This window comes from Littorina saxatilis, linkage group LG1 (genome assembly GCF_037325665.1).
Source record: "Littorina saxatilis isolate snail1 linkage group LG1, US_GU_Lsax_2.0, whole genome shotgun sequence".
NCBI classification, from domain to species: domain Eukaryota; kingdom Metazoa; phylum Mollusca; class Gastropoda; order Littorinimorpha; family Littorinidae; genus Littorina; species Littorina saxatilis.
Genome location: NC_090245.1, coordinates 103387991 through 103414186, shown reverse-complemented (window position 1 = coordinate 103414186; position 26196 = coordinate 103387991). Strand labels below are relative to the sequence as shown.

Genomic DNA, 26196 nt, shown 5'->3' with positions numbered 1-26196 from the left:
CAGATTAAAACATAGAGCAGACCAGATTACATTGTGGGTTGTGAATAACATTATTCATTATTCCCCAGAACAAGGAACAGAAAAGAAAAGAAATATATATATTATTCAGTACAATGAACAGAAAAAGGTGAACAACTAAAATTGAGGAAGCCATGATTTCACCTCAGCCCTCTCCTGCTCCTGCTGTTGCTGCAGTTTGTTGAGCTTGTCCTGTCGCCGCTGGGCCAGAGTGCTGTTCAGCTGGTCCAGCTGCTGCTGACAACGACGCTCCATCTTGTTGGCAAGGTCTCTCTCAAGGTCACGCTGTTTTTTCAGCAGCTCCTTCATCTTTTCCTCCGGGATCAGGCTCTGGCCTCCTAGATCCTCCTGAAACAATAACATACAAATAATTGTTGAGATACATGTTTGAATAAAAGGAAAAATATCTGGTTCCGTTAATCCAATAAAATTGCAACATCAGCTTTGCAGGTTGTTGTTATGTTTTGCTCCTTTGCATGGATACCAATCAACATTCAACCTAATTTGAGCAGGGTTTAAACCCTGGACACACACGCTTTATAAATATTGTGCATTATTGTTTATTATTAATTCTGCACAACCATAAATACCCTTCTCAAAAAATAAGGGCAATACGTCCAAGGCACTCTATAACAATTAATTCTGTGCAACACTCACAATCTGATTGGCCAGTGATGAGGACATATTTTTGCGCAATTGGTCAGCCATGTTGTGTGAGGTGTCGCTGTCGGCACGAGACTGACCGGCCATGTCCTCGTTGTGGACAGTGGACAGCAAGCCTTGCTCCGTACACAGCGTGATATCCGTTGTGTCTGGACCGTCTGCTGGGGGTGGCAAGCCTGCCTCTTCTGCCTGCAACAGTGGATAAAATTAGATATACTAGGTGCTTAATTCGTTCTTATTCAGTTTTCATTTCAACTATCTCTCGGTCTTTTCTCTTTCTATCACCTGTTATTTCGACGTCAAATCCACTACAATTGTGTTCGCCTAACGGATGAAGATGAAGATTAAAAGTCAAGTAAGAATCAGAAGTGTTCCCAGGAGCATTAAAGTCTGAAATTCCATTTGTTTATTTTGTTACACCAAATAGCCTGCCAAGCGGTTGTGTGACGTGTCTAGTGTGTTGGCGAAGTGTCTTGTGCTTGTCACTTCTCGCTTTCAGCCCTCACCGCTGGCTAGCACCGTCTGTCCTTTTTAGGACAATGCGAAAAGAGAGCAGAATGCGTCAGTCTCTCCTGCCAGTACAATAACCTCTCCACAACAAGCCCTATGTAGTGCCTCCATCGCGGCGACAGGCGTAAACTGGGTACCGCAAGGCCCCAGGCTAGACTACAAGGACTCGGAGGAGGTTGGCCCCTAGACGTGCGGCATGCGGGCCCACCGGTGTGTGGAAACGCCCAGGTGCCCACGAACCAACCTCCAGCTATGGATCAAATAGCCGGGCAGGATAGGCTCGTCAACCCTGGCAGGCAGCTATCCTAAGAGAAGACCACTCTGAATTCAAAACGAGGGTAGAGGAGGCTCATCATCCATGGAAGGAAACTCGTCTAGGAGAAGGAAAACTCCGAAATGAAACCCACGCAGTCCCTCGAAGACGGAACGGCACTGGCCTTTTTTAGGCGGGGAGCAGACCGGGTGCCTACACTATCCTCGACAAATGGTTGTGTCATCAACGAATCAACGTGATGGTGTCGTGTTACACCAAATAATTTCCATTCATATGTTCAAAGGCAATCTTCAATTTACAATCGTACACAGCTAGAACACACAGGCACATTGTACATAACCAAGAGTTTTATTGTCAAACTTTTGTCATGTCCTGCACAACATACAAATGAAAGAAAGAGGTCTTGTTTTCTTGACCAGAGCAATAGTTATACAGTGGAACCCCCCTTTTAAGACTCCCTCCCTTTTAAGACCCTGTTTTGTCAGACTTTCTGTTTATAACCTCTGTAAAATTACCCCCATTGTAAGACTCCCTCCTTTTTAAGACCCTGTTTTGTCAGACTTTCTGTTCATAACCTCAGTAAATTTACCCCCATTGTAAGACTCCCTCCTTTTTAAGACCTGATTTTCTCAGATTTTTGAAGGTCTTAAAATGGGGGTTCCACGGTGCGTGCAGTCTCAATGTGTACCTGAGTAGTGTGCTTCTTGCGCAGCTCTTCCTCTCTCTGTCTGCGTTTCTCGGCCAGCCGGCGCCTGAGGTCCTCCAGCTGCCGTTCCCTGTTAGAGCTGTGCTTGTTGAGGGCGTCCTGGAGGTCCTTCTCGTGCTGCGCCAGGATCTTCTTCACTTCATCGTCCTTCAGGTCACCTGGAGAGAAGGAATATCAAGTTGTTTGGGATTCGCATAGTGTACTCAGGCAATCCATTCAAGAAAGAATGAGTATCAAGGAAATAAAAACGCCGGGTGTCTAGGGGGCCACGTAGGTCCATGGGCAGCGCCCCTGGTGGGGTTCTGGGGGCAATAGCCCCAGCTGACGCATTTTGGACTTATAAATATGAATTTGACCCCCTCTGGTGAAAGATACATTGTGTATGTAAAGAAAAACACTGTTTTGTCCCTCTCATCTGGGTCAAACTATCATTTCTCGCGTGTAGTTTTTTGTTTGTTTTTTGCTTGTGAGAAATCGCGGAGATTTGAATTGCCTGGTACTGTATTGCGAAGGATGCAAGAACCGAGTGGGTCAGATGTGGATGTGGATGTGGGCAGTTCAGGGTTTGATTCCCGGCTGCACCTAGTGGGTTAAGGGTGGAGATTATCCCGATATCCCGGGTCAATTTATGTGCAGACCTGCCAGTGGGACCCCCCTTCATGTGTACACACAAACATAAAGACCAAGTACGCACGGAAAAGGTCCTGTAATCCATGTTAAAGTTTGTTGGGTTATAAAAACACAATGTGGGAGATGCAGCCGATGAAAGCTGAAGAGGAAGAAGTACTGAGCTGCACTGTGTTGTACGTAAAAATGTATTTTTTACAAGTAAAATGACTATTTCTAAGAATACTCACCTCAATTTAACTAATAGGAGTTACCTTACTTACGAGTGCTAGACTGAGAAGCGTCCTATGTTACCAGTACTAGACTGTAAACAAGGTCGCTAACTCTAGATTTCCGTCGGTATACCATTTAGGGGAGTAGTCTCCCTTTGTCGGTAGTACCTCTCTGCGCATGTGCCAATGCCCATAATCCCCAGTTTCAATTCGAAGCTATTAAGTCAATAGCGGGGTTGGTGGGAGGGTCTCTGGTTAAATTGAGGTGAGTATTCTTAGAAATAGTCATTTTACTTGTAAAAAATACATATTTCTTTCGAATACAGTAGTACCTGCCATATCCGGTCACCCATTAGTCATTGCAAAGGTGACCGCAAATATCAGGTGGCCGTTCATTACAGGCCCCCTCCTCCTCCAAAAAACTCAAAAAAACACGATCAAGTTTTCATGAAGAAAAGAAAGCGATCATCCACGAGCCGCCGATTCATTGTCTCTGTTAGTTTTGCTTTCGTTTATACATCTTAATTATTTGCGTGTTTAACTCGATCGTCCTGGCTAAGCTATTGTTTCGTATGTTTCTATGTGTGTTGTTTGGATTATTATATATGTATTTGAGTGTCAGATAAACAAGTGTTTCAAACTCACATCAGCTGTGATCGATCCGGAAGTGACTGCCGTAAATGTACATGTATGCGCATGTCTGTATTTACAGTTTGCGCATGCGTAAGTATTCATGTCGTCTGCTCGTGCTGTGCCGTCTGTGCACACAACACACACACACACACACACACCACAAGTGACAAGTGGCCGTTAAGTGGCCGCTCCTGTCGAGTAAGAGGGGCACCTTAGGGCAAAAATCAGTGACCGTTGACCGCGTCAGACAGGTTAACGGCCATTAAGAGTCAATTATAGAAGGAAAACTCATTAGTCATGGGAAAGCTGGCCGCTCCGGGTAGGTTCACGCCCACGAAAGGGCCGGAAATGGAAGGGACTACTGTACATCACCTCAATTTAACTAATAGGAGAATAGATAACAGGCTGGAGGGTTGACTTTCGATCGGTAATCTAGTGTCACCTCACCCGACTCAGCCCATTTGTCCGGAATCCCCCCTGTAAAATCGGGGGAAGAAAAGGATAGATCATCGGACTGAGAAGCAAGAAATCCTGAGTCGGGCGAGTGGCAAGTTGCATTGTTGCCACTGTGTCAACTTGCTCCAGAAAGGGACAATCGAAAGAAAGTCCCACCTGTCAATGTAGAGCTGGTTTCTACTCGATGGTCGTTACTATTCCTCTGATCACTTGTCTTTATCAATGTTGGGTTATGGTTATGACTTGCCATTATGCGCCTTGAGCGACCCAACTCCCCAGCAACGTACAGTTCTGCAGGCGGATCAGGTGAACGACCTAAAAGATGAGGAATGGTCAGAGATAACAATTCCTCTAATACCTTGAACTTATCACCAAGGTGCGTCTCTGCGACTGATCCTCCATTTAAGGGAGATTGACAGAGTTTCCAGAGATCCTGTAGAATTCTGGTCTGAGGCACCACTTTCCATGGCAAACAATTGTGCCAGTCGCATGAATGAATATATATATCCTCTCTGAATTTACCTCTCTAATGAGGATGGTAGGCACAGATACCAGTGTAAATTCAGGCTGACTTAGCTGTTCCTCCTGCGTGACAGGAAGTAAGCGCAAGTGCGCTCAGCAGTACGGTCACTGTCTGCACCTTTCCTGTGCCTGTCTCAACGCATGTGGGGGCTATAAGCCTACCCTTAATGGTTATAGGTACCATTTGTCCTAGAATAGCCAGTGAAAGACAGCCAGCTGTATTGCCTTTACCCAAGGGGAAAACCTGCTTCTTACTTTGAAATTCCACACTTATAGCGTGAGGGGGTCCCCAGTGACCATGGGCATCTCTGAGCCCTTATTGGCTGAATGACCGCTCTTGTCTTACTCAAGAGGGTGCCATGCCTGGCATGCAACTCACTGAGAGGTCCCATTTGTGATTTCAGCAGGACCGTTTACTGGCTTGATCAGCCAGGTCCTTGATCTAGGTTTTCTGTAAACATGGTTGTAGGTGGCATCTGCTGGGTTGTCTGCCCAGCATAGGTTTTGTGGGTTCTGGGACACTCCAGATTTCTGTAGAGCTCACAAGTTCTTAGATGACTATGCAGTGATGTTCTCCGGCCTATGGCCGAAGGTGCACTATCTTGGGCTGATGCAAAGTTCTGCCCCCTGGTAGTTGAACTCACAAAGATGTCTTATGTTGTGATCTCAGTAGTACTTCTGCCTAGATCACCCAAGTCCATATCTGGATTATCAGTAGGCGTGGCTGCGGGCGGCAAGTGTTGCATTGTCTGACCAGCATAGCTTTGTGAGCTCTGGGGCACTTCAGCTGTTTGTGGAGCTGAGCTCTAGGGTGACTATGCAGAGTTGTTTTCAGGCCCCTGCCTGAGGCAGGAGGTGTACTCTCTTGGTCTGATGCATAGTTCTGACTTGACAAAGGTCTTAGTCAGCACCCGAGTTGCCACATTTCTCGCCCAAAAACGACGCGTAGCCGTAGACTGGGAGTGAGTGAGATAGGCTGGTGTGGTATTCCTGGCTCCAGCCAGGATCTCACTGTGTCTCTACCTCAGGCTCTTCGAGCGAGGGAGAAAAGGCTGGTGTGGTATTCCTGGCTCCTGCTAGGATCTCACTGTGTCTCTACCTCAAGCTCTTAGAGTGACACAACTTATACTCACCCAATAACCTTGTGTCACCGTAGACTGGGAGCGAGGGAGATAGCCTTGTGTGGTATTCCTAGCTCCTGCTAGGATCTCACTGTGTCTCTTTCCTCCAGCTCCTTTAGCTTTTGAGTCCAGGCATCTGAGAGTCTACATATGGATGGGATGGACACATTCACCCACTGTCAAAGGTATTGCCGCACTCATTATGCCTTTCGGGGGAGGAATACCTCTAGGTCTTATCTCTGTGGTCCAGGGATCTTAGAGCGCCAGTTGTAAGAGGCAAACGAAGCTTGTCCAATTCAAGGTTCGGTTGGAAGGGGTGGCTGAGCCTTCCCAAATCCAAGTGTGTCTGTGGCCGTACCCAATACCCCTAAAGGTAGAGGAAGCTCTTCTTGTTCCAGGAAAATTTGACTCAATGATGGAGGGACGTATGGTTTACCCAGTCCAAGATGTCTGGCAGCACTAATCAATCCGCATGGGCTGAGAGGTCCTCCTTGATCTATGAAATCTGGCCCATGGATCTCATAGTGCGGATGGCTGGCCAGACCTCAGACTATCTCTCAGTGTCCTTCCTGGAAAGTCCATGGAAAAACGGGCGGAGTCACCTCGGGAGACATTCCCTCTTTAGTCAAGTCTGTCCGTCTCTGAAGCATGACGTAGGTTGAGTGCTGTCCCTGTTGAAGGGTTTTGCCTTGACTTGGTTTGTTTGCTTAACGCCCAGCCGACCACGAAGCGCCATATCAGGGCGGTTCTTGACTTGGTCCAAGGATGATAACCATGAGGTTTTGTAGCCTAAGGACTGCCTGACCCTGGGGTAGGTTGTCTTCCAAAAGCTGCTGATCATCTCAGGGGCACCTGCCCAGTGATCTTAAACGGCCCATCCCTTCTCTAGGACGTCTACTGTCGTCTCTCCTGTTGATGCTTCTGCCAGAGTTGTTACCATTATCAGTCGAGATGTGACCTGTTACAGGTGTCGGACATCCTCTGTTGAGTGTCGACTGTACAATCTGACATTTCTATCATCATCCCCTGGCTGATGCGGGTGTCAGATGACATTCAGGAAGAAGGGGCAACTCTTACAAGTTGTTACGCTGAGTCCGTCCACAGGTCATGAAAGCATTCTGTACTTGACGATCTCAGAGCACTTCTTCCCCCGTCTCTGCGTTATCTCCAACAGCTCCCCGCCTTGTGATGTAGCCTGAACATGTTCACCCGTGTTGCCCGACGCTTGTATGGCAAGATTCTTGGGCCTGTTACCCTGTTGAACAAGCTCCACTCCAAGTGTGAGTGATCTTCAGAGTCGTTTCCTCAGGCAAATGTCTTGAGACACTTTGATTCCTCTTATCTTGGTACGCAGTGTCTGTCTTGTAGCTGTGTATCCGAAGGAGACATCTAGAGACCTCAAGAGCTTGCAGTATGCATGGAAACTGATGTGACTACTATACCCTGTTCAGTTGTCCACCACTGTTTGACTGGTGATCTGTATGCAGATTGCAGGTGCCATCTTGTTACTGGTAGGGCGGCTCCCCGGTGTGAAGGTTGTAGCCTCTAACCATTAGCTCTCCATTCCAGGTGATGAAGATAACTAGGAGGCTCTAGGCATTCTCCTCACACTCCCAGACTTCTGTGTAGCTGGGCACTGCTGAATATGGTCAGGCGTGAAGTGTTGGTCTAGTTCCAAGAGCGTTAAACATTAGGTCTTCCTCAGTCCGTCAGGAGGTGGTAGACAGGCAAAGGGGGGCGGGAGCTGTCCTTCCGGTGCTGAAGCATCGCTACAGGCAGTTTGCAGCACTGAATACTGGTAGTCAAAATGCATGAAGCCACCATCATGATGGGGAACCCTGGCAAAGATAGTGGTGGGAGGGGCCCAGTCCTGTCAACAGCCATGTTTCGGGGTCACCTCAAGGGAGAGGTTGCAGACGAGGCTGTAGCTACCTCAGGGAGATTCTACTCATGTTACGCCCAGTGGACGTCTTGCCTGACAGCTGGAGGGTCTGTCATAAGCTGTCGCAACAATCCTGGGAGTTATCAGGGCGAAAAGGAAGCCTGTCTCTTCCTGTGCTTACTGGAGGTATTCCCCCAGAGCGCCCGACATTGTCTGTTTGGTAATGTCTACGTATATATAAATACATGTCAATATGACTTAATTCCCCCTCGTACTGATAACGGCATGGATGTGCCAAGAGTTTATCCAGTACCTTTCTCATGAGAGTAGCCGCTCTGTCTAGGAGGCATAGTTAATTGTGTGTTGTAACAACATCCGTTTAGCAAATATGTTATATTTTCCATAATATGAAATGATAAACATTGTATCCCTTGTATGAACCTGACTAGAGCCAGTGTTATTTAAGGGCGGCCTCTTATTGTTAGGTCCTGTTGTCTACTTCTGAGAACCTAGTCGTAGGATTAGGTGACAACAGTAGAGATGTGGCCTTGTTAAAGGTCAAAGGCTTAGGTTTTGCCTACGAACCAGGAATAAGTAGAGGCATGACAACATTATAGGAAGCTCCCCTGTGAGTATTATTCAGAGCCTTGCTCGATCTTGCATGTTGTGAAAACTCAGCTGAGTGTAATACTCATGTGTTAACAACCAAGTTTATTCATGCCCCTAAGGCATGGTTTCAACTGTATATTATTCATAACATGTCATTCAAGTGTAATGTACATCAATTGTGCACTGGAACAGAACATAAATATGTGTGCCTGTTCTAATTGAATTTGAAGAGCTGTCTCCTGGCACTGTGGTATCAACAGATTTTAGCTGAGTGTAAATCTCAAAGTGTAAACACTTGAGTTTATCCATAAGTAAATCTTTTACCACTCAGATAGCTGATTTAAACACTCCATGAAAATGGAATTTGTAACATCAACTGACTTCTTTGATACCCTTTGCCAAGAAAAAAGGATTATATCCCAATAAAGATGTCCCATCTGTGTTTGCATACACTTTAATTCTTCCTTGTCAATTTAAAAAAAAAAAAATTTTTTATTTATTTATTTTTTTTTAAATATATATTTATATATATATAATGTGTATGTATGCACGCATACAAGTTTACAAGTTAATCAAGTTAAGTTGGCAAGGAAAGTATTCTTTATCCAATTTGAAGAAGTACCACCACGTGGTCTCTGTGAGTCCACCATGATCATCTGATAAAAATACCAAAACCATAATCTGCCAACCGCAGAAAACATCGTTTCCCAGAAACATAGGAGAGAGAATTACTTGCCTTTCTCTGAGAGTAAAGGAAGTTCCCTCCGTAATATTCCCGGAGGCGCATATCTCAATCTCAGTGTTTGGTTTTCTTTCCAAGCGGGCGAGGTTTGTTGTTGTTATTCTTCGATACAACCCGCTTTCAGTTCTATCAGCGTTCAAGCGTACTGCGGTCCGTATCTACGCTGCCCGCAAAAGTCATCGCAGTTTGTAATGACCGAAGTATTCATACGCCATATGTAACATTCGCGGGCGCTCTGTGCCTTCAGTTCAATCAGCATTCAAGCGTACTGCGTTCCGTATCTACGCTGCCCGCAAGAGTCATCGCAGTTTGTAATGACAGAAGTATTCATACGCCGTATGTAACCTTCGCGGGCGCTCGGTACTTTGTACGCCTAAAAATTCGGATCAGAAATGCGCTTCCGGTCGGGATAACGCGCATGGTAAACCTCGCTGTAGTTGATAAAAAGCTGTTAAAACGCAAAAAACTTCCGGGTAATTTCGAAGTTGAAGGTCTTGTTCGTATTCCTACATTGATGTGTAGGGTGACCTGCCGTTGCTTTCCATTGAAAGCGGCAAGGTAAGTTATCGTTCGCGGAGTTCTATTGCGCCAATGAAACCGGTCCAACCGCTGTAAATATCTGTTCGACATTCGTAACGACTGAGTAAAGAATAGTTGTCGTTCAATTGCATGTTCACTAGTTAAAAAAGACAAGTAACGGAGCCTGTTAGGCTCTGTGTGTCAACAAGGTATCATTGATGATTGAAGTACCTTCTACTTATGACCAAGTAACTTTGTTACATTTTTAAGGCGTTTCACTTTCATTTTTACGGTTCGTTACGTTGTTCAACGTGATGAATCATTGAATGTATACGGGCGTATTAATCGCCCTTAAAAAGGAAAGCCCAAACCGTGATTGAAGGTGAATGTTGTAGTTCCTGTGAAGGAAGTCTTCTTAGACGGGAAAGGTCTAAATACACGTCTAGCTCCCCGTAGCAAGAAATTGAAACTGGGGATTATGGGCATTGGCACATGCGCAGAGAGGTACTACCGACAAAGGGAGACTACTCCCCTAAATGGTATACCGACGGAAATCTAGAGTTAGCGACCTTGTTTACAGTCTAGTACTGGTAACATAGGACGCTTCTCAGTCTAGCACTCGTAAGTAAGGTAACTCCTATTAGTTAAATTGAGGTGATGTATTCGAAAGAAATCAACGTTTTTTTAATATCCCCTCACCAGCTCACCTTGCAGTTTGAGAGCCAAAGAGTCCATCATGGTATCTACAGTCTTGCGTCGGTTCTGCTCAAGGTCATTTAAGGTCGAGTCGAAGGACCCCTGCTCTGTCCTGGCCAGGTCTCTCTCCAGCTGCATTTTCTCTCCGTTTTGCTGACGGAGTAGCTCCCCCTGGGCAGCCGTCTAAAAAAAGCAAGACATTGAACAATACTGAAAACTAAAACAAACAAAAATTATGACCAAAACAAAGACAGAACTATCTGGAACGACTAATTGTTCAAATCATGTTACAGCAATTAAGAGCAACAATAATATTCACTGTAGACATGTTCAACACTTAGTGTACTGGCAGATTCTTATGGAGATGTAGATTGATAAGGCCAAAAAAAAAAATTGTCTGTTTAGGGTAACATGACCAAAAAAAGTAGGGTCGGTAGGTAGGTAGTTTTTTTTTTTTTTTTTTTTTTTTTTTTTTTTTTTTTTTTTTTTTTTTTTTTTTTTTTTGTGTGTGTGTGTAAATGCTATGTTGGCTGAACATTCACTTCTTATATTTGATGAATACATGTTTCAAAACTAACGTATAAATAAAACAGAGATAAAGGGAGAGAAAGAAACGCCAAATGTCTCTTTTTAGCATTTTTACCTCTTTTTTTTTTTTTTTTTTTTTGAAATCAAAAAAAAGTTTTTGGGTCGGCGCCAAATCGATAGGGTCGGTCGGGTTACCCTAAACAGACAATTTTTTTTTTGTGGCCTAAATCAAAAACTCTTTCATTCTTTTGCCTCTTCAGCAAAACGTTCCACTGGAAAACACACTTGACAAGGAACATCAGCTGTGATGGCAGGCCATCAAACCAACACAATTATCAACCTCTCAACCATGGTGGTCGTTCTCACAGGCTATCAAACCAACACAATTATCAACCTCTCACCCATGGTGGTCGTTCTCACAGGCCATCAAACCAACACAATTATCAACCTCTCACCCATGGTGGTCGTTCTCACAGGCCATCAAACCAACACAATTATCAAACTCTCAACCATGGTGGTCGTTCTCACAGGCCATCAAACCAACACAATTATCAACCTCTCACCCATGGTGGTCGTTCTCACAGGCTATCAAACCAACACAATTATCAACCTCTCACCCATGGTGGTCGTTCTCACAGGCCATCAAACCAACACAATTATCAACCTCTCACCCATGGTGGTCGTTCTCACAGGCCATCAAACCAACACAATTATCAAACTCTCAACCATGGTGGTCGTTCTCACAGGCCATCAAACCAACACAATTATCAACCTCTCACCCATGGTGGTCGTTCTCACAGGCCATCAAACCAACACAATTATCAACCTCTCACCCATGGTGGTCGTTCTCACAGGCCATCAAACCAACACAATTATCAACCTCTCACCCATGGTGGTCGTTCTCACAGGCCATCAAACCAACACAATTATCAAACTCTCAACCATGGTGGTCGTTCTCACAGGCCATCAAACCAACACAATTATCAAACTCTCAACCATGGTGGTCGTTCTCACAGGCCATCAAACCAACACAATTATCAACCTCTCACCCATGGTGGTCGTTCTCACAGGCCATCAAACCAACACAATTATCAAACTCTCAACCATGGTGGTCGTTCTCACAGGCCATCAAACCAACACAATTATCAAACTCTCAACCATGGTGGTCGTTCTCACAGGCCATCAAACCAACACAATTATCAAACTCTCAACCATGGTGGTCGTTCTCACAGGCCATCAAACTAACACAATTATCAAACTCTCAACCATGGTGGTCGTTCTCACAGGCCATCAAACCAACACAATTATCAAACTCTCAACCATGGTGGTCGTTCTCACAGGCCATCAAACCAACACAATTATCAAACTCTCAACCATGGTGGTCGTTCTCACAGGCCATCAAACCAACACAATCATCAACCTCTCACTCATGGTGGTCGTTCTCACAGGCCATCAAACCAACACAATTATCAAACTCTCAACCATGGTGGTCGTTCTCACAGGCCATCAAACCAACACAATTATCAAACTCTCACCCATGGTGGTCGTTCTCACAGGCCATCAAACCAACACAATTATCAAACTCTCAACCATGGTGGTCGTTCTCACAGGCCATCACACCAACACAATTATCAACCTCTCAACCATGGTGGTCGTTCTCACAGGCCATCGAACCAACACAATTATCAACCTCTCAACCATGGTGGTCGTTCTCACAGGCCATCAAACCAACACAATTATCAACCTCTCAACCCCTGGGACAGTAGGGGCGACCACCCCCAACCAGGCGCGTTCACAGGTGGCGGATAGTGAGATGGCCTTCAGATATGGAGGTTAGCTGCGAAATAAGCCAGGCTTGCCAGGACGAATAAGCAGTCGCGGACCAACTGGCGGTGCTTCCAACAGGATGGGGCGGGGTAACAGGTGGCACTGTTACACTCAAGAAATACCCCAGGTCTCCAATGACGGGAGCATTTTGCGACCAAGAGCCGCATCTTAAGTTCTAGCCCTGGGGAAGGTCACCTCAGATAAACAAACCAGCCAGCTATGGCCAAATAGCCGGGTAGACTGGACTCGACAGCCCTGTAAAGCCACCAGTCTAGGAGAAGGACCACTCCGATATAATGTAAGGCCTCCTTTTAAGCCTACTGTCTATATGATACTTACCGAGACAGTACTATTCTTGCACATTATCTATTATAGGCCGAAAAAATTGGACAAAACGCTGAGTGGGTACAATTATCTCCCATAACCATGCGCCACCGTGGATCCCAAGCACTGTCCGAGTGCTTCCCCCTTACAGGATGTAGGTGGCGCGTCCTCTTTCTTTATGAGCTGCAGACCCTCAAAAAGCCCATAACATATCAAGAGGGGAGGCGGGAGGGAAACTCTAATAGTACTGTCTCGGTAAGTATCATATAGACAGTAGGCTTAAAAAGAAGCCTTACAGTCAATATAACACTTACCTCGACAGTACTATTCTTGCACAGAATACCAGAGTGGTGTGAGGGTGATATGTAGAGTATTAAACTCCTTAATCAAAATCACTTAAATCCAAGGATTAAGATACCCAGGCAATTTTCGAACAGTACTACCGTAAAAGAAAATATACCCAAGAAACATATCTTAGACTGACGTGACCATGCTGGCCACCACTGCTGTGTGGTGAACTCAATGTCAAAGTCCAGGCCACTCAAAGCTTGAATACCACTGAGTCTACGGCAAGTGGCTAAAGCGATGAGGAACAATTAGTCTTAAAAATCAGCAACTTGATACTGATGCCTGCCAGGGGTTCAAACTCATTGCTACGCAGGAGTTTGAGGACCAGAAAGACATCCCCCTTGGGAAATGAAACCCGAGGTTTAGACACCGCTGCATTGCTAATACCCGAAAGGACATTAGCGATGAGGGAGGACCTGATCAAGTGTTCAGATCTGCGACCAGTAGCGGCCGCAATCGTGGAAGCGATGGCAGATCTGTATCCAAGAAGAGTCTTAGAAGAAAGACTCTTCTTTTGATACACTTCCACCAGGAAGTTGGCCAAGTCCTGTGTTGAGGGATAAAGCGGCTTTATCCCCTTGGACAAGGCGAAGGTGGCCCAAGCTCTCCAGCGTAAGTCGTAGAGCTGATTAGTTGATCGCCTCTTAGCGTTCAAGGAAAACTCTACTGAACTCTTGTGCAATCCTAGTGCAAGCAGTTTGGAGCGCACAAGAGCCATGCGGTCAAGCACAGACTCTCTGGACGTGGATGAGGGAGGCATGATCGAGGCTGGAGCAGACCTCCCCCGTCCAGATCCAGAGGTAGAGGGTCTACGTGGGTGAGACCGCGAAGATCTGGAAACCACGGAGCTGTTGGCCAGTAAGGCGCGACCAAAATCAGTCTTGGTCGTTCCTGCAGATATTTTGCCAGCACCCTCGGAATCAGAGATGTCGGGGGATAGGCGTAAGCATCGAGGAGCCTCCACAAGAGAGTGAATGCGTCCAAGTGGAACGCATTCATGTCTCGAAAGGGGCTGACGTACCTGGGAAGCCGAGCGCTGAATCGAGTTGCGAACCGATCGATCAGAGGACGGTCCCACCTTGCCCACAGACGCTGTAGAACGTTGTGAGCGATGGTCCATTCTGTGGAGAGAACCTGATCGCCCCGACTGAGAATGTCGGCCAGGGCGTTCAGTTTCCCCGGAACGAACTGGACTGACATCCGGACCTGATTGGTCTGGCACCAGAGCAGAATCTCCTCCGCCAACAGGGAGAGGGACCGAGAATTGGTGCCCCCCTGGTGGCGAAGGTAAGCTAAGCATGTGGTGTTGTTGTCCCCGTTGAAAATCAGAGGGGCCAAGGACAGGCCGAATGGGAGGGCCCGAAACTCGAACACTGTGCCCTCCCAAACGAACCGGAGCAGATGTCGGTACCCCGGGGCCACCAGGATGTGGAAGTAAGCATCCTGGAGGTCCCAGACATGGCCCAATCGTTTGGCCGGATGGCCAACCGGACCGACGAAGGGGTTTCCATCTTGAACTTGCACCTGTGAAGGTACAAGTTCAAGGTGGAGAGGTCCAACACCGGCCTGAACCGGCCGTCCTTTTTGGGGACGGTGAACAGGCGGGAGCAGAACCCCGGAGAAGGCTGAGAAAGGGGGTAGACCGCCTTCTTCTCGACCAACGAGTTCACCTCGTCCTGAAGAGCCTGCCATCTGGCAGGGTCTCGAGGAGGGGGGAACGTCCAGGTTAGAGCGGACAATGGAGGTTGTGACGACAGCGGTAGAGAAAACCCCGACCACACCACCCTCAAGAAAAACTGGTTGGAGACCAGTCTGCCCCACATGCCGCGGGCCCGAAAAAGGGAACCGACGGACGAAAGAGGGGCAACTTGAGGGGCGTCAACGTAGGGCCGGGACTCACTGAAAATTCTGCTGGCGGGCAGGCGCAGGCTTGCGACCACCCCCCCTGGTGGTGCTGCTTCCCCTTACCTGTCTGAGCACCCTTCGTCTTGCTTGGGAACGCAACAGGCGCCTAAGAGGAGGAAGAAGGAGGCAGTGAAACTGGCTTCTTCTTCTTCTTCTGAGGCTGGGAGCTGGAGGTGACTGTAGCACTTCTCTTACTCCCCGCCGCCGTCGCCGAAGCAGCGAGGCCAACCATCAGAGAATCAGTGTTCCTCTGACGTGTAGACTCCACCACAGAACGGACAGTGTCCGGATGAAAGAGGGAAGAAGGCTGAGGAAACGTGTTCCTCAGACTCTTCCTCATATCCGGAGGCACTATAGAAGTAGGCAGAAAATGATCACGGAACAGGGCCAATAAAGTGGACCCGTGTTCTAATGGCCAATTCTGCCGCAGACGTCACGCACGATCGCACGGCATGCAAAGCCCGATCCACTCGAACCGTGTCAAGGACCCGAGTGGAATCGGACTCTGCCCGATCGGGAGGGTCCAACAGTGTGGACAGCGTGCTCATCCATGTCAAGGCCTGTGATTGGGCCTCGACTGTGGAAGAAACGGTGGCCTCAAGATTGTGGAACGAAGCAGAGCTCAGTTCCACCTTCTTGACCGAAGGCACCTCCCCAACGAACACATCACCGTCAGCCCCACCCTAAACACTCGAAGTCTGGAAAGGGAGAGTTCGAGAGTCAAAGGGAAAAGGGAGGGACGAAACAGATTGGACACGAGGAAACAGTGGAGGTGCGCCTCCCGAAGGAAAGCATGGCACTGAACCCGCGTCCTCCCGAGGAACATAGGTCGCGTTAGCACGTGAATCTGTACTCCTCAGGCGATGTGCTGCCGCTTCCACCGTGGCACTAAGACTAGGGTGGAACGCGAATTGCCGGCGGACGGATCGTTCATAAAACGAGCCGCCGGCAGACGCGGCGTGAGCCTCCCGCACCCGGGCCGAAGCGGACTCAAAGGACGAGAGGGCGTCTCAGGGAAGGACGTCCTGAAACTGTTCAAACGTCCTTCTAGCTGTGCGAGGACGAGCCTCCTGCCTCTCGTCCTCAGACCCCGGGTCCAGGTCCTGTGTGTCAACACTAGACGACAGACGCTTAAGAGAGGCATCCGTGACGTCAAGACGCCGCGTGATGTCTGTCATGTACTGTTGGAAAGTACGAAGCATAGCTTCGGAAGTTCCATCAGAAACCGGCAAGGGTAGCGGATCAGTGTTAACCTCAGGGCGACCCTGATCCTCCTCCCTATCGTCCTCCGACTCACTCTCCTCTTCACTTCCCGACAACTCCTCAAAAGCAGGAGTGTAGGGAGCTTGGGGGGGAAGAGCCGAAAGCGATGAAGCAGGCTGTGAAGAAACGCCCACAGAAGCAAGAGGCCGCGAAGACCCCTGCCCCAAAGACGAAACGTCTCCAGCAGCCGAAGGGGGAGAAAAACAACAACCCTGCGACTGTTGGGTCAGCCCAGCCAACGAACCCCCGCCATTTATAGACTGAACAGGAACCCATCGGGTCTGATCAGAAAAGAAATGGTCCGGTCCGGTCGGGGGTGCCGATCCGGTCCGGTAGGGTGGTCCGGTGTTCCGGTCCGGTGCCGGACCATCCGGAGGTCCCGTTCGGCACCGAACCATCGTACCCATAGAAGTGTTCGGGTGGTTAGGTCCGGACGTGGACATACCGTACCATCCGGACCCGTGGTCCGGTATGGTCCGGTTCGGTGCCAGACCATCCAGACCAACAGAGGTGGTCGGGTGGTCCGGCACCGGGCCATCCGGACCCGTAGGTCCGGACCCGTAGGTCCGGTACCATCCGGAGGTCCTGTTCGGCACCGAACCATCGTACGCACAGAAGTGTTCGGGTGGCTCGGTCCGGGCGTGGACGTACCTACCATCCGGACCCGTAGGTCCGGTTCGGTGCCAGACCATCCGGACCAACAGAGGTGGTCGGGTGGTCCGGACCGGTCCGGTAGGGTGGTCCGGTAGGGTGGTCCGGTGTTCCGGTCCGGTCCCGTACCATCCGGAGGTCCCGTTCGGCACCGAACCATCCGTACCCACAGAAGTGTTCGGGTGGTTCGGTCCGGACGTGGACACACCGCACCATCCGGACCCCTAAGTCCGGTGGTCCGGTGCCAGACCATCCGGACCAACAGAGGTGGTCGGGTGGTCCGGTCCGGACCGGACCACCGGTCCAGTACCGGACCATCCAGACCCGTAGGTCCGGTCCGGTCCCGTACCATCCGGAGGTCCCGTTCGGCACCGAACCACCCGTACCCACAGAAGTGTTCGGGTGGCTCGGTCCGGACGTGGACATACCGTACCATCCGGACCCGTAGGTCCGGTTCGGTGCCAGACCATCCGGACCAACAGAGGTGGTCGGGTGGTCCGGACCGATCCGATAGGGTGGTCCGATGTTCTGGTCCTGTGGTCCGGTCCCGTACCATCCGGAGGTCCCGTACGGCACCGAACCATCCGTACCCACAGAAGTGTTCGGGTGGTTCGGTCCGGACGTGGACCTACCGTACCATCCGGACCCGTAGGTCCGGTGGTCCGGTATGGTCCGGTTCGGTGACAGACCATCCGGACCAACAGAGGTGGTCGGGTGGTCCGGTTCGGACCGGACCACTGGTCCGGTACCGGACCATCCGAACCCGTAGGTTCGGTCCGGTCCCGTAGCATCCGGAGGTCCCGTTCGGTACCGAACCATCCGTACCCACAGAAGTGTTCGGGTGGCTCGGTCGGACGTGGACATACCGTACCATCCGGACCCGTAGGTCCGGCATGGTCCGGTTCGGTGCCAGACCACCCGGACCAACAGAGGTGGTCGAGTGGTCCGGCCCCGACCGGACCACTGGTCCGGTACCGTACCATCCGGACCCGTAGGTCCGGTGGTCCGGTGTGTTCCGGTTCGGTGCCAGACCACCCAGACCAACAGAGGTGGTCGGGTGGTCCGGTCCCGACCGAACCACTGGTCCCGTACCGTACCATCCGGACCCGTAGGTCCGGGGGTCCGGCAAGGGCCAGAGGTACTGTCCCGTACCGGACCCTAAGGTCCGGTACGGTCCCGTACCATGGGTCCCGTCCGGACCAAACCCGGAGGTCAAGTCCAGTCGGGACCCGTGGGTCCGGTTCGATCCCGACCCGTAAGCCTGGAACGTTCCGGACCCTTGGTCCGGACCATCCGTCACCCGAACACCAGACGCTAAGGAATGGCGTGGGGTCAAGACGGTCCGGTCGGAGGTGTCGGTCTGAGCAACAGAAACAATGTTCCCGTCGCCCTGACCATTCGACAGAAGTACCACGTTCTGTCGAACACCTCCACGTCCAGTAACTAGTCGGCCGGAGCGTCTTAACAAGAGGGACAGCCACCAGTCACACGGACGTCAGAGGGAACCGTAGTAGCAGTGGTCGTAGGCACGAAGCCTGAAACCCCTGCCCCCACAGGACCGCCCTGAACGGGGTCAATTCGCATCCCAACCCCAGCGGGGAGGGAATTCAGAGACCCCGTCATCTCCTCCGATCTCCCCCCCCAGGAGGCCGAAACTACTGTCGAAACAGCAGCAGACGACCCAGCGAGGGAGTTCAGAGGAGGACCCGTGTCCCTCCTGGCTTCCACAGCGGTGGAAACCGAGGAGGGCACAGGAGAGGCACCGGAAAAGGAAGATTTTAATGCCAACTGCACCCGGTGTTCCCAGGCGGTCACCCATCCAAGTACTAACCGGGCCCGACGTTGCTTAACTTCGGTGGTCGGACGAGAACCGGTGTTTTCAACGTGGTATGGCCGTTGGCTGTCAAAACCTGAGTCTCTCCAGTGGCCCCTAGATCGGATTCACCAACCCCCAAAGAGGGTTGGGAATCGACCTGCCCCCGGATTCGAGCCAGGGAGGAGAAGGAAACCTTCCCCCCAGGCTTGAAACCGGGAGGAGCTGAAGCCTGAGACTGAGGGCCGGACAACGGCGTCGAAGGGGGGGAAGCCTGTTCCACTGAAGGAGAAGGAGAAAGAAGCTTTTTCTTTCCCCTCGACCTTCCCCGAACCTTCGACGGCGCAGCCCCGCCCGAAGTCCCAGGCTCAAGCCCAGCCTGTTTGAGCAAGCTCGCATTGAGCTTGCTCAAACAGGCTTTCTCCGCCCTCCCTCGCCGCAAACGCAAAGCGTTTGGGGAGGGAGAGTCGGAGCGCCGAAAGATCCCCTTCTCCGTGCGTAAAACATAACGCTGGGCGCCCGGAGAAGGGTTGCCCCCGGCAGACTCTGGTTCCGTAGAACCAGAGCCCAAAACAGGACGAGACATCCTACCTCGCCCTGTACGTACCCTTAAAGACCGAGAATTAACAAAATTCAAAGAAAATTTAGGTCAATACTCAAGTGAATGCGGCGAAACGAGAAGCAGACGACCGGTCACCACGAAGTAGGACGGGAGGCACGCCGAGTCCGCCACACAAAAACGGAGGCACAAGTTGAAGGAAACACAACGTAGCCTCAAGCCAGAAGTGGAATAACACACAATAATCCAACAGGTGATAGTCCACACAGAAAAGAAGCCTCTTAGTCCAAAATAATCCGGGAGCGTAGCAGAAACACAGCCGGTCTGACACGCGCGAAAAAAGAAAGAGGACGCGCCACCTACATCCTGTAAGGGGGAAGCACTCGGACAGTGCTTGGGATCCACGGTGGCGCATGGTTATGGGAGATAATTGTACCCACTCAGCGTTTTGTCCAATTTTTTCGGCCTATAATAGATAATGTGCAAGAATAGTACTGTCGAGGTAAGTGTTATATTGACAAACACGCTGAAGCCGGATGCGCTGGGCCATGTATGGCGCATAACGACAGCTCAACGCATCAACGCTCATATGACAGAACCTCTCAACCATGGTGGTCGTTCTCACAGGCCATCAAACCAACACAATTATCAAACTCTCAACCATGGTGGTCGTTCTCACAGGCCATCAAACCAACACAATTATCAAACTCTCAACCATGGTGGTCGTTCTCACAGGCCATCAAACCAACACAATTATCAACCTCTCACCCATGGTGGTCGTACTCACAGGAAATTCAAGCAACAGTGGAACCCGCCTTTTAGACCCCCCCCCCCCCCCCCCCGATTTAAGACTCCCTCCCTTTTAAGACCCTGTTTTTTCAGACATTCTGTTCATAACCTCTGCAAATGCACCCCCATTTTAAGACTCACTCCTTTTTAAGACCCTGTTTTTTCAGACATTCTGTTCATAACCTCTGCAAATGTACCCCCATTTTAAGACTCACTCCTTTTTAAGACCTGATCTTCTAAGATTTTTGGAGGTCTTAAAAGGGGGGTTCCACGGAACTCAACCATTATGATTCCACTCTTGTCTATAAAATGATAATAATAATAATACGAATATTCGTAACGCGCACATATCTCACCAACAGGCGACTCAAGGCGCACATACACTCATTCACACACACGGAGACTTAAAGTCACTAACAAACACACACCATCAACCATTAAATATGTACAGTTATTCAGGGTGGGATGGGGGTGGGCAGTGTAGAATGCATGGATTATTTGGAAAAAAGGAATGTCTTGAGTGCAGATTTGAATGATTCGAGGGACTGTTGTTGACGGAGGGGGAGAGGTAGTGTGTTCCATTGGCTAGGTGCTTGAAAGGAAGAAAGCAACATCCATCATACAAACAACAACAACAAAATTTAAATTAAAAAATCCATCATACCTGGCCAGTGCCACCGGTGCGGATGATGTTGACGGTGCTACTGGTGTTGCCTGCAGGCGATTCTTGCTGCAGCTTCTCCCAGGCCTCCTTGCTCAGCGGAACGTTGCCTGTGTTCAGACGGTCCAGCAAGAGCTTCACTGCTTCCATCAGTTCTGTTTCTCTGTTTCCAGCTGGGTAAAAGAGATCATCAAATAAGATAAAAATAAAATTAAATTTTTTTTACGAGGGTTGTGGCATAAGCAATACCAACAAGTTTTTTTCAACCAGCCCTCGTCCAGAGAGGGACTACTCTTGCTCATCAACAACAATCAACAATGCAGGATAATGTTGCCGAGATAAGAAGTGATAGCATAAAGATGTAAAGAGGTACCCACGATGATTGCCGAGATAAGAAGTGATAGCATAAAGATGTAAAGAGGTACCCACGATGAGGACACCGTTCGTATCAGCCAAGAATGTTTCCATGGTGTGTGTTTGTGTGTGTGCGTGTGGTACCCACGATGAGGACACTGTTCGTATCAGCCAAGAATGTTTCCATGGTGTGTGTTTGTGTGTGTGCGTGTGGTACCCACGATGAGGACACCGTTCGTATCAGCCAAGCTAGAATGTTTCCATGGTGTGTGTTTGTGTGTGTGCGTGTGGTACCCATGATGAGGACACCGTTCGTATCAGCCAAGCTAGAATGTTTCCATGGTGTGTGTTTGTGTGTGTGCGTGTGGTACCCACGATGAGGACACCGTTCGTATCAGCCAAGCTAGAATGTTTCCATGGTGTGTGTTTGTGTGTGTGCGTGTGGTACCCACGATGAGGACACCGTTCGTATCAGCCAAGAATGTTTCCATGGTGTGTGTTTGTGTGTGTGCGTGTGGTACCCACGATGAGGACACCGTTCGTATCAGCCAAGCTAGAATGTTTCCATGGTGTGTGTTTGTGTGTGTGCGTGTGGTACCCACGGTGAGGACACCGTTCGTATCAGCCAAGAATGTTTCCATGGTGTGTGTTTGTGTGTGTGCGTGTGGTACCCACGATGAGGACACTGTTCGTATCAGCCAAGAATGTTTCCATGGTGTGTGTTTGTGTGTGTGCGTGTGGTACCCACGATGAGGACACTGTTCGTATCAGCCAAGAATGTTTCCATGGTGTGTGTTTGTGTGTGTGCGTGTGGTACCCACGATGAGGACACCATTCGTATCAGCCAAGAATGTTTCCATGGTGTGTGTTTGTGTGTGTGCGTGTGGTACCCACGATGAGGACACCGTTCGTATCAGCCAAGAATGTTTCCATGGTGTGTGTTTGTGTGTGTGCGTGTGGTACCCACGATGAGGACACTGTTTGTATTAGCCAAGAATGTTTCCATGGTGTGTGTTTGTGTGTGTGCGTGTGGTACCCATGATGAGGACACTGTTTGTATTAGCCAAGAATGTTTCCATGGTGTGTGTTTGTGTGTGTGTGTGCATGCGTACGTGTGTGAGCCTTCTTTTACAATAAGGATACATTGTACTTCTGTCACGTTAAAACGACCATGGGACCCAAAACAAAGGATTCCTTTATTGGGAAGATGTCTTCTTATCAGAAGGGCTTCACGTGACAGGGGCCACTGTAGTTAGTCGTGGTTGATAACCAGTGGATACAAAGTGACACCAAAGTTTGAAGAACATAGCAGTTTTATCATAACCTGCAAATTCTCACTGGCATACTGCATACAGTGCACCAGCACAATGCACTCAACCCTAGCTCTGTTTACAACCACTCAATGCGAGCAGAAAATCTTAAAAACTAGGGTCTTAAAAAAGGAGAGGTCTGAAAATGGTTGGGGGTGGGGTGGGGAGGGGGGACAAGGTTTTAAGAAGTTTTTATTCAATTAAACATAAAACAATAATAAAACGAGAAAGAATAGGGACACAAACTCAAGTGAACGCTTATATTACGTGCCCTACGCAGTTGGAAAATTACACAAGTTTGTTTGTTTGTTTGTTTGCTTAACGCCCAGCCGACCACGAAGGGCCATATCAGGGCGGTGCTGCTTTGACATATAACGTGCGCCACACACAAGACAGAAGTCGCAGCACAGGCTTCATGTCTCACCCAGTCACATTATTCTGACACCGGACCAACCAGTCCTAGCACTAACCCCATAATGCCAGACGCCAGGCGGAGCAGCCACTAGATTGCCAATTTTAAAGTCTTAGGTATGACCCGGCCAGGGTTCGAACCCACGACCTCCCGATCACGGGGCGGACGCCTTACCACTAGGCCAACCGTGCCGGTCATTACACAAGTATTAGGGGGGTTTTAAAAGGGGGTTCCACTGTACTACAGACACACTTTGATCAACATCTGTACGTACTACAGACACACTTTGATCAACATCTGTACGTACTACAGACACACTTTGATCAACATCTGTACGTACTACAGACACACTTTGATCAACATCTGTACGTACTACAGACACACTTTGATCAACATCTGTACGTGCTTACCCCCGTATTTCATCCTGCCAGCAGCACCCCCCATCTTGAGGTTAGCGTTAACAATCGTCGGTCCTCCCGCACCCTCAACGGCGGCTGCTCCCTGCAAACCGTCACGCTCAATGGCCGCCTCTCTACGCTCCAGGGCTTCCAGCTTGGCAGGGTCGAGGTCGTTGAGCAGTTTGCGGAGGTCGTCGTTCTGAGAGGAGATGCGACCGTAGAAGTCGTCAAGGTCTTCCTTCTGCCGAGCGAGCTGAGCGGCCAGGTGGAGGTTCTGGTCCTCCAGCTTGTCGTAGAACACGCGCACGTTGAAGTTCTCCAGCTCCTGGTTCTCGTTTTTACCTGATGGGGGGAAATCAACATTGCGGATCATTCTTCTTCATTCATGGGCTGAAACTCCCCACGTTTCTTACAGGTATGACCATTTTTATCCTGCCATTTAGGTTGTGGAACAAGCTAGGATAGTCATTCGAAAAGTTCAGTCCATTAGTTTTGATGCTCAATTCAATACAAGCAGACAGAAAAACAAGTTGACAGACATGCAAGACAGACAAACACTAAAAAATAAATTTTTTTAAATGAATAACAAAAATTTAAAAAAATAAATAAAAAAATAAATAAATAAAAATATAAATAAAAACTAAAGAGCAAGAACAAAATATTGTGCAAAATGCAAAATATTTACCCATCGCTTTGTAAATTTCAGCTTCTGCTCCATCAACAGCTGGGCGCGGTCCTAATGCATCGGGATCACTGAAAGGCAAAAACGGCATACACTTCAGGGCTTGCAATCGTGAAGATAAAGAGGGCTATATATGAAAACCAATGTGGGGTTATGACACAACTAGTACGCATTAAACAAAGCTTCTGCCTAAACTCTCCCCCTCTCTGGATATAATTGTTCACCACTCTGACCCCATAACAATCTTTCCACCTTTACTGTAGGAGAAAGATAGTGTTTAAAAATTAATGTTACACTTAGAAATTTCTGTTCTTACTAGAAACATTAACACAGAAATGAAACACACAAAAACATAAAAAATTCCAGCAAATTAAAAGAAAAATGATGATGAAATCAGCTTACGCAATCTTATCAGGCCAGTTGTCAACGTCGTATCTGATGTAGGATGGTACGGGAGGTGGCACACCCAGACTGCGGTATCGCGGCTTCCATCGCTTCATGGGATAGATGATGGAGTCTCGCGGCTTCCAGACAATCACAGCCACCACCAGCAGCACCACACAGGCTCCGAAAAAGGCCAGCATACCTGGTAAACAATTATATAAAACAATGACAATGATCTGCACTGTTGGGGTTACAACAGAACCTGTAAGGCTCTTCTCTTTTGGTATGCTTGATACACTCAAACCTGGTGAAAAATAATATAAAACACTGACAGTGATCTGCACTCCTGTAAGGCTGCACTCCTGTAAGGCTCTTATCTTTTGGTATGTTTGACACACTCAGTATCTGAAAAACAAAGCCAAAAGTCTAAGGCAAAAAACCTTCTGAGCTGGTCTGCCATAATGATCTGCATGGCTACGATTTCAACACATATATGACTCTTATCTTCTGGTAATCTTGAAACACTCAGTATCTGATTGAAAATGACAAAAGTTTACAGCAAAGGTAGGGAAGCCTTCGGAGCTGGTTTCCGTGTCTTTTTTTCTTGATCTCATATAATTCTGAAAGAACTGCAGTGTTTAACCTGGTTTCAAAGCAATGCCAGGAGATCCTATTCAAAATCAACAAGGGTAAGTTTATGAAACATTTAATAAATGACACTACAAATCATTCACAAAGGAAGCCAATTGTAAGGCTTCTTTTTAAGCCTACTGTCTATATGATACTTACCGAGACAGTACTATTCTTGCACATTATCTATTATAGGCCGAAAAAATTGGACAAAACGCTGAGTGGGTACAATTATCTCCCATAACCATGCGCCACCGTGGATCCCAAGCACTGTCCGAGTGCTTCCCCCTTACAGGATGTAGGTGGCGCGTCCTCTTTCTTTATGAGCTGCAGACCCTCAAAAAGCCCATAACATATCAAGAGGGGAGGCGGGAGGGAAACTCTAATAGTACTGTCTCGGTAAGTATCATATAGACAGTAGGCTTAAAAAGAAGCCTTACAGTCAATATAACACTTACCTCGACAGTACTATTCTTGCACAGAATACCAGAGTGGTGTGAGGGTGATATGTAGAGTATTAAACTCCTTAATCAAAATCACTTAAATCCAAGGATTAAGATACCCAGGCAATTTTCGAACAGTACTACCGTAAAAGAAAATATACCCAAGAAACATACCTTAGACTGACGTGACCATGCTGGCAACCACTGCTGTGTGGTGAACTCAATGTCAAAGTCCAGGCCACTCAAAGCTTGAATACCACTGAGTCTACGGCAAGTGGCTAAAGCGATGAGGAACAATTAGTCTTAAAAATCAGCAACTTGATACTGATGCCTGCCAGGGGTTCAAACTCATTGCTACGCAGGAGTTTGAGGACCAGAAAGACATCCCCCTTGGGAAATGAAACCCGAGGTTTAGACACCGCTGCATTGCTAATACCCGAAAGGACATTAGCGATGAGGGAGGACCTGATCAAGTGTTCAGGTCTGCGACCAGTAGCGGCCGCAATCGTGGAAGCGATGGCAGATCTGTATCCAAGAAGAGTCTTAGAAGAAAGACTCTTCTTTTGATACACTTCCACCAGGAAGTTGGCCAAGTCCTGTGTTGAGGGATAAAGCGGCTTTATCCCCTTGGACAAGGCGAAGGAGGCCCAAGCTCTCCAGCGTAAGTCGTAGAGCTGATTAGTTGATCGCCTCTTAGCGTTCAAGGAAAACTCTACTGAACTCTT

The 26196-nt window shown here is 48.6% G+C and overlaps 1 protein-coding gene and 1 non-coding gene across 2 annotated transcripts in view; both read right to left on the bottom strand.

Moving 5' to 3' along the window:
• LOC138958004 (uncharacterized) overlaps positions 1-26196 on the bottom strand; it is a 292556-nt gene that overhangs the window by 45492 nt on the left and 220868 nt on the right. The window contains exons 98-105 of the mRNA XM_070329034.1: positions 24417-24600; positions 24018-24085; positions 23345-23674; positions 20862-21031; positions 10202-10373; positions 2154-2329; positions 676-870; positions 163-366 (exon numbers count right to left, since the gene is read on the bottom strand). Of these exons, the coding sequence (XP_070185135.1) occupies positions 163-366; positions 676-870; positions 2154-2329; positions 10202-10373; positions 20862-21031; positions 23345-23674; positions 24018-24085; positions 24417-24600 (1499 nt within the window). The remainder of the gene's footprint in view (positions 1-162; positions 367-675; positions 871-2153; positions 2330-10201; positions 10374-20861; positions 21032-23344; positions 23675-24017; positions 24086-24416; positions 24601-26196) is intronic.
• Positions 18819-18937, bottom strand: LOC138951290 (5S ribosomal RNA). The gene has a single exon (XR_011451095.1). It is a non-coding gene; the product is annotated as a 5S ribosomal RNA (ribosomal RNA).